Here is a 12,733-nt window from a genome sequence, read left to right as displayed (position 1 = left end):
CAAAATACACTTTCTATTCTATTTTTTATCTCATCCCTTGTTGTTGGAGGTATTTTATAAACTTAATTATTAACGTAACCCCAAAAAATCAGTCCAGTTTATTAAATTCTGGTGATTTGGGTGGCCACGCTACTGGTCCATTGAAAAATGAAAATATCTCGAGAACTAATAAATTTAGACATAGGGAATGTTATCTAAAAATTAAAGTACGGTAATGGCACTTTTCAATAGTGATATAAAATACAGGGTGTTCCATTTAAAATTACTGAGAAAATAATGTAGTTGCGTTTTGACTCACCCTGTATTTGATATAAAGAAAATTAGCAATATCAATAATTCTTGAAAATTTTGACAATACGTAAAAAATATGTTATTAATAAACCATTGTTCTTTTGTTAATTTTTATTTATACAGGGAGTTAAACTTGTTACGATTTTCATATAAAATTGGTTATAACTTTGTAAATACCCTGTATAACATAACAAACCTTTATATTTTTGTAATGGAGAAGTTAACAGGATCTCAAATTTAAAATAAAATATAGGGTGTTCCATTTAAAAAAATATAAGTTTAGGCTGCCACTGTGTTATCGAATACCCTGTAACATTCTAACTAATTTTGTAATGTGAAGCTCAAAGGTGGCTAAAATTTTTGTTATTAACTTTTATTGCTATCTATTACTATAATAATAATAATAATAATATGTAAGCACTACGAGCCTAGTAGGCCCATGGCTTGATGTACTATTCTTTTCCACTCCCTTTTGTCAGTCGCTTTTCTTTCCCAGTTCCTTACGTTAATTCTTCTCATATCTTCTCTAACTCCATTACTCCATCGTGACCTCGGCCTTCCTCTTCGTCTTTTCCCTGCCAATGCACTAGATAGTACCATTCTGGGAATTCTAGATGGAATCATCCTCTGCACATGGCCCAACCATCTAAGTCTTTGCGCCTTTATTACTGCTAGTATGTTAGGATCTTGATAGAGCTCAGTTAGTTCCTTATTTGTTCTTCTAACCCATTGTCCATTAAAGTTTTTCCCACCGAAGATTTTGCGCAGTATTTCCCTCTCCCAAACTAATAACAACTCTTGATGTTTTTTTGTTGTGACCCATGTTTCAGAAGCATACGTTACTATCGGCCTTATTACGGTCTTGTAAGTTCTTAGTTTTGCTCTTCGTGATATATCTATTATTATAGCGGGTCTATTAAGCTTTACCCCACTAATCAATCACCCTGTATGTGCGTAAGTAACTCCTTTGCACAAGTTAGAGAGAGGGAGATCCGTTGTCCCCGTTGTTGTTTAACCTGGCCATAGAATATGGCGGGCGAATAATTTATCCATAAATCAAACCAGACATATAAGTCCAAGAGGCAGCGCTGAAAAATCTCTTTGAATTTACTAAAGCTAGATTTTTCACAGTTGATTATTGTGATTGTGTAGAGAAACATACTGCGGTCGGTCAAGCGAAACGTAGAACAGGGTTTACTGAGAGGGTATCAAAGTTGCTTTCCTACGAAGGTAATTAAATCCGTTTACTAAGGCTGAAAATCAGTACACACATTCTAAATTGAATATAAATAAAAGTTATTATAGTCGGTCAGCTACATGACGGGACAGAGCCGGTTGGCTGTCAACTGGAACAAGACTGGAATACCGAAGTATTTATTCCACTACATAAAATAGGAGATCAGCTTCAATGTAAAAACTACCGGGCAATAACGCTACTGACTGTGGCATATAAAATACTGTCAAATGTTGTGTATGAGCGATTGAGACCATATGCGGAACAAATAGTTAGTTGACGGATATCAACGTGGTTTCTGCAGGCAGAAGTCCACAATAGATCAAATCTTAGTCTTGAGGCAAATCTTGGAAAAGACTAGTGAATTTAATATAGACACATATCATCTCTTCATTGATTTTGAGAGTGCCTATGATAGTATACATTAATATTTTCTGATCCACATCCTGAAATACTTTAACATTCTAACTCAACTCATTGATATAGTAAAAGAAACACGTAAGGTACAGAGCAAAATTCGAATTCAAGACGCACTAACAGATACAATCCATGTTAGAACGGCTTCTATTGTTAGAATGTTCCATGTTAGAGCGGCACAAAACAGTTGTCTAAATATTAATGAAATAAAAACATGAAGGCCAGCAAATCGACAGGCTAAAGAAACCTATAGAATCTGATAATAGGAGACTATAACATCGCAACCATGAAAAATTTTATATATTCACTCGTTCACTAGTTAACTAGTTACCGCAGATAACAATGTTAGCGAGGAAGTTAAGAGAAGAATACATATTGCTAATAAAACATATAATGGACTAATTAAACATCCAAGATCTAACAACATCACGAGAAAACCAAATGCAGAATATGCAAAACCCTGATAAAACCGGTCCTTACATATGGATACGAGGGTTTACTGTAAACAGACCGAAATCATTAGACCGAAAGCAGTATACCGAACTTATTAGACCGAAAAGCACTTTACCGAAACCTCACTAGACCGAACAACAGAAGACCGAAAAGCAGTTCTTTTTACTTGTCGCAGTAAAAGAGATAAGACTAATGTAATTAAAACTAAATGTTATTTGGATGGTTATTATAAACAAATGGTGTTAAAGTCACTCTACCCTTAATTTATTTTTACCTTCACTAATTTGTTTAACGGATGAAAATTATTTCATATCAGACTGTACAGAGTAACAATTTACACAGTATATATAGGGTGAGGCAGATAACTGGCCTATTAGAAATATCTCGAGAACTAAAGACAACAGAATCATGAAAATTGGAATAAAGGGGTTTTGAAGGATGATCTATTAAATGAAAATATTTTCATCTCTTTGCAACTTCCGGTTATACCGGAAGTTGCTTATAACTTCGTTTTTTTAAATGGGACACCCTATATACTTTTAAATTTTTGGATTCTCTTCGATGTCTTCTTTCTTAAAATATAAGGTTTTGTAATATTATACAGGGTATTTTAAAAGATAATTACGTTTTTTTATTAATTTCGTAGCAATATTCACACCCTGTAGAATTGTAGTAGTTTGACATCTAAAACTCTACTTACATTCAAATGATTTTTAATATACTCTACTATTGTTAAGAATCATTATTATAGCTAAATTTTGAAATTTAGTATACAGGGTTGGTCGAAACTCGGAATGAGCATTTTCTGAGTTTTCCTAAATGGAACACCCTGTATTTTTGTATTGTAGTGAAATGATATTTTATAGTACTTTTTTTATTTCTTAAGCATTCCTTATACCTAACTGCTTTAATTTGTGAGTTATTGATGATTCAAGCTAAACATTAATTGCAACAAAAAATACGTAAAATTTTATTAGGTTGGCCGTGAAAATACTCAATCCCAAATAATTTTTCAGAAATAAATACATATTAATCCAGACTGGTCCTTAAAATTACCAATTATGGTTTAGCTATCGAAATACCTACTTAGTTAAGATTGTTGGTGCTATTAACAATTAAGCACAAATTAAAGCAGTCAGGTATAGGGAATGCTTAAGAAATAAAAAAGTACCATAAAATATCATTTCATTACAATACTAAAACACAGGGTGTTCCATTTAAGAAAACTCAGAAAATACTCATTCCGAGTTTCGACCAACCCTGTATACTAAAATTAAAAAGTTAGCTATACTAATGATTCTTAACAATATTAGAGTATATTAAAAATCATTTGAACGTAAGTAGAGTTTTAGATGTCAAACTACTACAATTCTACAGGGTGTTAATTTTGCTACGAAATTAATAAAAAAACGTAATTATCTTTTAAGATACCCTGTATAATATTACAAAACCTCATATTTTAAGAAAGAAGACATCGAAGAGAATCCAAAAATGTAAAAATATACAGGGTGTCCGATTTAAAAAAACGAAGTTATAAGCCACTTCCGGTATAACCGGAAGTTGCAAAGAGATGAAAATATTTTCATTTAATAGATCATCCTTCAAAACCCCTTTATTCCAATTTTCATGATTCTGTTGCTTTTAGTTCTCGAGATATTTCTAATAGGCCCTTTATTTGCCTCACCCTGTATATAAAATAATACAAAAAAAATACAAAAAACAAAATGACAGATATACAAAATCTTAGCATAATTTACTTCAAACTTTTTAAATTTATTTACCATTTCGGTCTAATGCTTTTCGGTCTAGTGAGGTTTCGGTAAGGTGCTTTTCGGTCTAATGAGTTCGGTCTATTGCTTTCGGTCTAATTGTCGTGTACCGGATACGAGACATGGACATGGAAAGCAAGAGAAGCAGAGGCAGACCACTAACATGCTGAACACTCGACATGAAAAGAATAAACGGTAGATGAATGCAACTAGCACAAGATAGAACTTGGAGACGTGCTGAGGAGGCTTATGTTCTGCAGTGGACAAGAAAAGAAGCTGGATGACGATGATGATGATGATGATGATGATGATGATGATGATGATGATGATGATGATGATGATTGATGATGATGATGATGATGATCATACGACTATACAAAGAAAAGAAATCTATAAAAATCACAAGAGGAATTAGACAGAAAGACACATTTTCTCCCAAACTCTTTAACGCAGTACTGGTACATGCTTTTAAACAACTGCAGTGAGGCTTTCCCAGATACAATTCGCGGACGACATAGTTCTTATAACAGACAACTTAAAAGAGATTAGAACTATGCTTACTGAATTAGATGCCGCCTGTAAGAAACTTGGTTTGAACAAAAATTTGGGAAAGACACAATACATGACAAACCCGATACCAAGCGAAAATCCAAAAGTTGACTGCAACGAAACAGCATTAATTCATAAATATAAAAACTTGGTGCATGAAATCCAAATTGCCAGGGACAACCAAACTACCTGTAATAATTTAATCTTTCATTCTGAGTTTAAATTTTTAAAAAACACTTATTACTTTTCTTAGGATTCAAAACAAATGAATGCTTTTAAAAAGCATAGGACCATGATTTTGCTCCTGCTCCCATAACTTGTGATAATAGCTATGCTTATAATATTTATAACAACATATATATTTAGAATGTAGCCAATGCAGATAAAAATTCACATAGCTGAAGATTAACTAATTTATTAGATATTTAGTTCTTAAATATTATGTAAAATTAAAACTTTTTAATAATAATATAATAGTCTCCCGTTTTATACCGCTCACGTGGCTTTGGGTGTATAGCAGGGTAGTCTGCTATATTTAGGGCCTACGGTATACAAGGAAGGCAACAGAGCCATTGCTACGCTTCAATCGCCTATTATTACCCCTGGTTTTATAGCCCAGTAAATGAACGGGAAATTCGGCGATACCGTGTAATTTTCAGGGGCAACTCCGAATTGCATGAAAATTTGGATTTAGGTTCTACTTACCCTTCACTTCAAAGTTGAAATTGTGCCGTTGGTTGCTTTTACTTGGGGGGTGACAGTCACCCCTTCTCGGGGGTGAAAAAACATACATTCAATATAAGACCGGAAATAGATAAATTGACTGATTTTAAGCAACTTTTGCTCTATAGAGTTTTTTACTTAAGTCAATACTTTTCGAGTTATTTGCCATTGAAAATGTTGATTTTTCGACAAAAAAACTACGTTTTCAAACGGTTTTTCGCAAATAACTCAAAAAGTAAATATTTTATCGAAGAAAATACCCTTAGCAAAAGTGTAGCTTATAAAAAACTCCAAAAAATGGTGTATCAGTGAAGTCTATCAATCCAATAAAAACAAAGTTGTAGCTCATGAAAAATACGTTCTTATTCGTCTAATTCCAAATCGAATATTTCAAGGTGAAATCACCGAAAAATTAAGCACTTTTCGGGAAAAACTCATTTAAACTTTTTTAAAGTGTTTATGAAAAGCTTTGTTTTAATTTTTAAACAAAAGTTTTAGCATTAAAAATAAGCGAGTTACGCTCAAAATAAGGTTGGCCCTCTTTTTTTTTTGTAAAACATCATGAAAATCTCGCCGTGTTTAGCCCCCCAAATGAAATTAATCGCTACCGCTTTACAAACAATTTACTTACCTATCTATTTTTTATATGATCTGTCAGTCTCACCGGTTTAAAGTGTTTATATTTGAAAGGGTTATAATTGAGAAAGGTTGAATGGGTAACTAATCACGAGTGTATGCAAATTTTGAACAGCCATATCTTAACCAATTTTTGTCTTATGGAGAAACAAAATAAAACTAGCATATTTATAATAGCAAAACCTACATTTTTTATTCTTTAAGATTTTTCTTATCACTAATACTTTTTAAGTTATTTTGAAAAAATGAAATTTTTAAAAAATTTTTAGATTTTTTTTTACTATAAAACCAAATGTTTTCAAAAATAAGCCCTTTAAACTAATCAAACTTACAGATCATATAAACAATATACATACAGTTAAAATAAATGGTAAAGCCAAACGATTAATTTCATCTAGGGTGCTAAATAGAGGGAGGTTTTCACGATTTTTTTTACCAAAAAAAGGGGCCAACTTTTTTTTTCAGTGTAACTCGTTTATTTTTGATGCTGTAAACTTTTGTAAAAAACACATAATAAGCTTTTTTCGATGCTTTAAAAATGTTAATAAGGTTTTCCCGAAAAACGCTTCTTTCGTCGGTGATTTCGCGTTGAATTATTCGATTTGGAATTAGACGAATAAGAACGTATTTTTCATGAGCTACAACTTTACTTCTACTCAATTTGTAGATTTTACTGGTACACCATTTTTTTCGTTTTTTAATAAACTACACTTTTGCTGAAAATATTTTTTTCGATAAAATATTTACTTTTTGAGTTATTTGGGAAAAACGGTCTGAAACGTAGTTTTTTGTCGAAAAATCAACATTTTAAATCGCGAATAACTCGAAAAGTATTGACTTACGTAAAAAACTTTATAGAGCAAAAGGTGCTTAAAATAAGTCGGTTTATCCATTTCCTGCCTTATTTTAAACACGCTTGTTTCACCCCCCGAGAAGGGGTAAATGTCACCCCCCAAGTAAAAGCAACCAACGGCACAGATTCAAATTTGAAGCGGAGGGTAAGTAGAACCTAAATCCAAATTTTCATGCAATTCGGAGTTGCCCCAGGAAATTACACTCCAAAACGGTCATTTACTGGGCTATTACCCAAAGTACTCATTTTATTCAGGCTGAGTCGACCTGGGGCCTATAAACATTTTAAAAATGTCTAGTTGTTCTTGCCGGCGGCGGTAGGATTTGAACTCCGGACCACCGGCACGCGAGCACACTACCGCTTAGCTATTTTGGCCCTTTTTAAAAGCTTTTTAAATTTTACATAAATCAGATATATTTAAACAATCTAACAATTTTTGTATACATATTTTTTTTTCAGAATTACGCTGCTTGTGTCTGGTTGGAATCTAAAGGCGTAAGTAATAGATTATAATTTAATAAATAATCGTTCCGTTTTAAAAGGAAACAAGAGTCGTTTTATACTTCAGTTCATTCACAGAGCGCCGTAAGTACCTTAACCGGTTTCGAACCTTGTTAGGTTTTCATCAAAAAGTGCATGTATGACTAACTCAGAACAAACTGAAACAAATTTAGTCCAGAAAGCCACTGCGCATCCGCTAGGAAAAATATTCTAATTCGTATTGTTTGCACAATCTTACTCAAAAAGGACTCCTTTTAACAAATTTGCATGTTGCCAGGACCAAAAGGTGGTCAAAAATTTTTTAAACGTTTTTTTTTTGTTTTTTTCCTAAAATTATTTTTTTTGCATGGAAAAATTTTTTTTTAAGTTTTTTGGATCATTCCAAACATAAAAGGTCTTTAGTGACTTTTCTCTAAAAATGATAGTTTTTGACATATAAGCGAATAAAAATTGAAAAATTGCGAAATCGGCCATTTTTAGTCCTCAAAAACTGTGTGAAAAACTGAAAATTTAAATGTTGCCAAGGTAGGTAGATATTCTTTAAACATCGATTGATGAAATCCCGAAGAGTTTTTTGCAATACAGTATTCAAAACTCCTATTTTTGTAATTGCTAATCAAGCGTGCTCGACACTATTTTCCACCGACAGTATGGTGCAAATGAAAGGAATAAATTCGTTATTTCGTAAATTGGCGACTATAAGGAAAAATCCCGAAACAGGTCGATTTTTATTTTTAAGTTATGATATTGTTGCATATATGATATACTAGTGACGTCATCCATCTGGACGTGATGACGTAATCGATGATTTTTTTAAATGAGAATAGGGGCCGTGTGCTAGCTCATTTGAAATATTCTTCAATTCTCTATTCAGTAAACTATTTAATTTATTTCTAAATTTCTATTTCTAAAATTCTATAAATATAGATATAGATTAATATCTATAAATAAATTTTTTATAAATATAAAATATTCTATAAATATAAATATAGAATTTATTTCTAAAATTCTCTATTCTATAAACATTTACATAATTATTTATACAAGGTGTCCAAAAAAAATTTATTAAATTAAATTATTTGACAAAAAAAGAAGTAGGACACCCTGTATAAATAATTATGTAAATGTTTACATCACTGAATAGAGAATTGAAGAATCTTTCAAATGAGCTACCACACGATCCCTATTCTCATTTAAAAAAATCATCAATTACGTCATCACGCCCAGACGGATGACGTCACTAGTATACCATATATGCCACAATATCATAACTTAAAAATAAAAATCGACCTGTTTCGGGATTTTTCCTTATAGTCGCCGGTTTACGAAATAACGAATTTATTCCTTTCATTTGCACCATACTGTCGGTGGAAAATAGTGTCGAGCACGCTTGATTAGCAATTAAAAAAAAATAGGAGTTTTGAATACTGTATTGCAAAAAACTCTTCGGGATTTGATCAATCGATGTTTAAAGAATATCTACCTACCGTGGCAAAATTCAAATTTTCAGTTTTTCACATAGTTTTTGAGGGTTAAAAATGGCCGATTTCGCAATTTTTCAATTTTTAATCGCTTATATGTCAAAAACTGTCATTTTTAGAGAAAAGTCACTAAAGACCTTTTCTGTTTGGAATGATCCAAAAAACCTAAAAAAACTTTTTTCCATGCAAAAAAAAATAATTTTAGGAAAAAAACAAAAAAAAAAACGTTTAAAAAAATTTTTGACCACCTTTTGGTCCTGGCAACATGCAAATTTGTTAAAGGAGTCCTTTTTGAGTAAGATTGTGCAAACAATCCGAATTAGAGTATTTTTCCTAGCGGATGCGCAGTGGCTTTCTGGACTAATTGGACTGCTAGTATCGATTCATAAATAAACAATTATAGATTATAATATATAATAAAAAGATTATTTCTTTATTTTTTATACGTAACAGTCATAGAAGTGTCAAATAAGTTTGTTTTTTAATAAATCTATTAAGTATTGTTGTTTTTCAGATTAACCTGGATATGATTATGAACAAGGCAATCTTGGATCTCTATTTGCCTAGGAAAGTTGAGGAAGACGAATACATCGGTTATTTGTTATGTGCTAAAGAAAATAGAGACAGTAAGTATATTATTTTATATACATATTTTATAGACTAGATTGGAAAAATTTAACAAAAAAAATTCCGAGAGTTATACAGGTGGTATCAAAGAGATTGGTCATAAATTACAGACTCTTGGGTTAAAAATAGGTTGACTGAACCTAACTTACCTTAGTACAAATGTGCACATAAAACACGTTACAGCCCTTTGAAGATACAAAATGAAAATTTTGGTGAAAATTTCATGAAAATTGGTGAGTAATTAGAGGATACCTCAAGGAACAAAGGCGACATGATGCCAACTTGCGCTTTTACCCTGGGGCTGGATGCCACCCCTTCTCAGGGGTAAAAATTATTTTATTAAAAATAATACCATTAGTCGATAGAGGGTAAAATTATAAGCAACATTTGTTATATAAAGTTATTAAAATATATCAACACTTTTTGAGTTATTAAAGACCAAAAATTTTATTTTTTCGTAAAAAATGCATGTTTTAAATCTGTTTTTCACGTATAAAACAAAAAATATAAGCTTTAACAAAAAAGTTATTATTACTGAAATTGAAGATAATAAAAAACTGAATCCATTACTCATATAAAGAACTAAACTAATGTTAGTTAAAAGTGAGATATTGGCAATTGAATGTGTATTTTTTTCGACGAGTATTCAAATCTAAGTATTCAAGCTTAAATAACGGAAAACGATGCAATGTATAAAATATTGCTGCTAAACATTTGTCAAAGTACTTCGGAATACCTATCAAATGAGCTTCAGAACAAGGTAATAGCGTCAAAATTAAGCAAGTTATAATGAAAATAAAAGAACCGTTTCGAATTTTTTAGGAAAAAGTGAAAAATAAAACATACGCCATTTCCACAAAAATTAAAATTTATAGTAATCCTTAAAAGAACTTCTTTATATTAGCATAAGTTGTTTTCGATAATTTTGACCTGTTTAGATTGCATATTTTTGAAAAAAAGGTATAATTTAAAAAAATCATACTTTTTAAAATTATTGTAATTCTCATATTCTTTTGATAATAACTCCAAAAATACTCAATATACGTAAAAAATTATATAAAACCAAATATTAGTTTTTTCTGTGCCAAATATTTTACCTGTTTTACTATTTCTATAGGGTAAAAAATAACCGAGATAGAAACGTTTAAATCTTAAATTTTGCTGTGGGAACCATGCAAGCGGGGTCATTTAACCTTTTATTTTTTAAAAAGTAAGGAATTTAGAAGATTAGCTTTAACGTGCTTAAATAGCACTTGGAATTAACTTTCAGACAGTTTTTAGATGAACCTGATATCGTAAACAAGAACGGAGTTATTAAAAAAAAAACAACATTTTTTGGAAAAATTTTTAAAAGATAAATTAAAAAAAAATTTGAGCATAAATTTTAACGCTATCAACATGTTCGGGGGCTCACTTGATAGATATATAGATATTTTTAAGTACTTTGACAAATGTTTAATAAGTTTATGTCATAAAATGCATCAATTTTCCGTTATTTCAGCTTGAATACTTATGAGTTTTTACTCGCCGAAAAAAATATACATTCAATTACCTATAGCTCAGTTTTAGTTTTGTTCTGAAGCTATTTCCTTGAGGCATTTTTATAATAAACTATTTTTTATGGGAAAGAAGCCACAATTTTACCAAAAAAATGATTTTATTAACGTCTCGAAGCCCAAATCGGGTTTCGTTGTCAATATTCAATATCGTTCAGTAGTATTTTGTATTTTGACAACGAACCCCGATTTGGGCTTCGAAACGTTAATAAAATCATTTTTTTGGTAAAATTGTGGCTTATTTCCCATAAAAAATAGTTCAATTTTAGTTAATAATATTAAAAGGTTTTTCTAGTAAGGGGTTTATTCCATTTTTTTATTAGCTTCAATTTTGATAATAGCAACTTTTTTGTAAAAACTTACACTTTTTGAGTTATTGATGAAAAATTGGTTAAAAACATTCATTTTTCTCAAGAAAAATTAAAATCTTTGATCTTTTATAACTCAAAAAGTTTTGACTTATTTTAATAACTTTATATAACAAATTTTCCTTGAAATTTGTCCCTCTATCGAATTATGGGGTTATTTTAATAAAATAATTTTCACCCCCGAGAAGGGGTGGCATCCACCCCCAGGGTAAAAGCGCAAGTTGACACCATGTCACCTTTGTTCCTTGAGATATCCTCTAACCACTCACCAATTTTCATGCAAATCGATGGAGGTTCAACGAACTCGGAGGTAATAGCTCATATCCACCTTCAGTGACTCCACTACTACCATATAGTCCAGAAAGCCACTGCGCATCCGCTAGGAAAAATATTCCGATTCGGATTTTTTGCACAATCTTTCTCAAATAGGACCCCTTTTAACAAATTTGCATGTTGCCAGAACCAAAAGTGGGTCAAAAATTTTTTAAACGTTTTTTTTTTGTTTTTTTCCTAAAATAATTTTTTTTTTCATAGAACAAAGTTTTTTTAGGTGTTTTGGATCATTCCAAACAGAAAAGGTCTTTAGCGACTTTTCTAAAGTTGATAGTTTTTGACAGATAAGCGATTAAAAATAGATAAATTGCGAAATCGGCCATTTTTAACCTTCAAAAACTATGTGAAAAACTTGTTGTCAAAAAACAAACTAATGTTGCCAAGGTAGGTAGATATTCTTTAAACATCGATTGAGGAAATCCCGAAGAGCTTTTTCGCAATACAGTATTCAAAACTCCTTTGTTTTTTAATTACTAATCACGCGTGTCCGACACTATTTTCCACCGTTGCATGTGTAACAGTATGGTGCAAATGAAAGGAATAAATTTGTTATTTCGTAAACCGGCGACTTTAAGGAAAAACCCGAAACAGGTTGATTGTTATTTTTAAGTTATGATATTGTGGCATATATGGTATACTTGTGACGTCATCCGTCTGGGCGTGATTACGTAACCGATGATTTTTAAATGAGAATTGGGGTCGTGTGGTAGCTCATTTGAAAGGTTCTTCAATTCTCTATTCAGTAATGTAAACATTTACATAATTATTTACACAGGGTGTCCAAAAATTTTTTATTAAATTAAATTATTTGACAAAAAAAAGAAGTAGAAGGACACCCTGTACTAATAATTATATACTTAAATGTTTATAACACTGAATAGAGAATTGAAGAACCTTTCAAATAAGCTATAAGCTAGCACACGACCCCTATTCTCATTTAAA

General features: G+C 31.2%; 2 protein-coding genes across 4 annotated transcripts in view; one reads left to right on the top strand and one right to left on the bottom strand.

Moving 5' to 3' along the window:
• The window catches only part of LOC114339168 (dynein axonemal heavy chain 1-like), a 1,269,803-nt gene that overhangs the window by 387,525 nt on the left and 869,545 nt on the right, over window positions 1-12,733 (bottom strand). The window lies entirely within an intron of this gene.
• The window catches only part of LOC114336480 (uncharacterized), a 63,017-nt gene that overhangs the window by 15,617 nt on the left and 34,667 nt on the right, over window positions 1-12,733 (top strand). The window contains exons 3-4 of the mRNA XM_028286854.1: window positions 7,385-7,420; window positions 9,422-9,533. Of these exons, the coding sequence (XP_028142655.1) occupies window positions 7,385-7,420; window positions 9,422-9,533 (148 nt within the window). The remainder of the gene's footprint in view (window positions 1-7,384; window positions 7,421-9,421; window positions 9,534-12,733) is intronic.

This window comes from Diabrotica virgifera, chromosome 9 (assembly GCF_917563875.1).
Source record: "Diabrotica virgifera virgifera chromosome 9, PGI_DIABVI_V3a".
Lineage (NCBI taxonomy): Eukaryota > Metazoa > Arthropoda > Insecta > Coleoptera > Chrysomelidae > Diabrotica > Diabrotica virgifera.
Note: the sequence above shows the minus strand (reverse complement) of the source record. Positions and strands in the feature narration are given on the sequence as shown.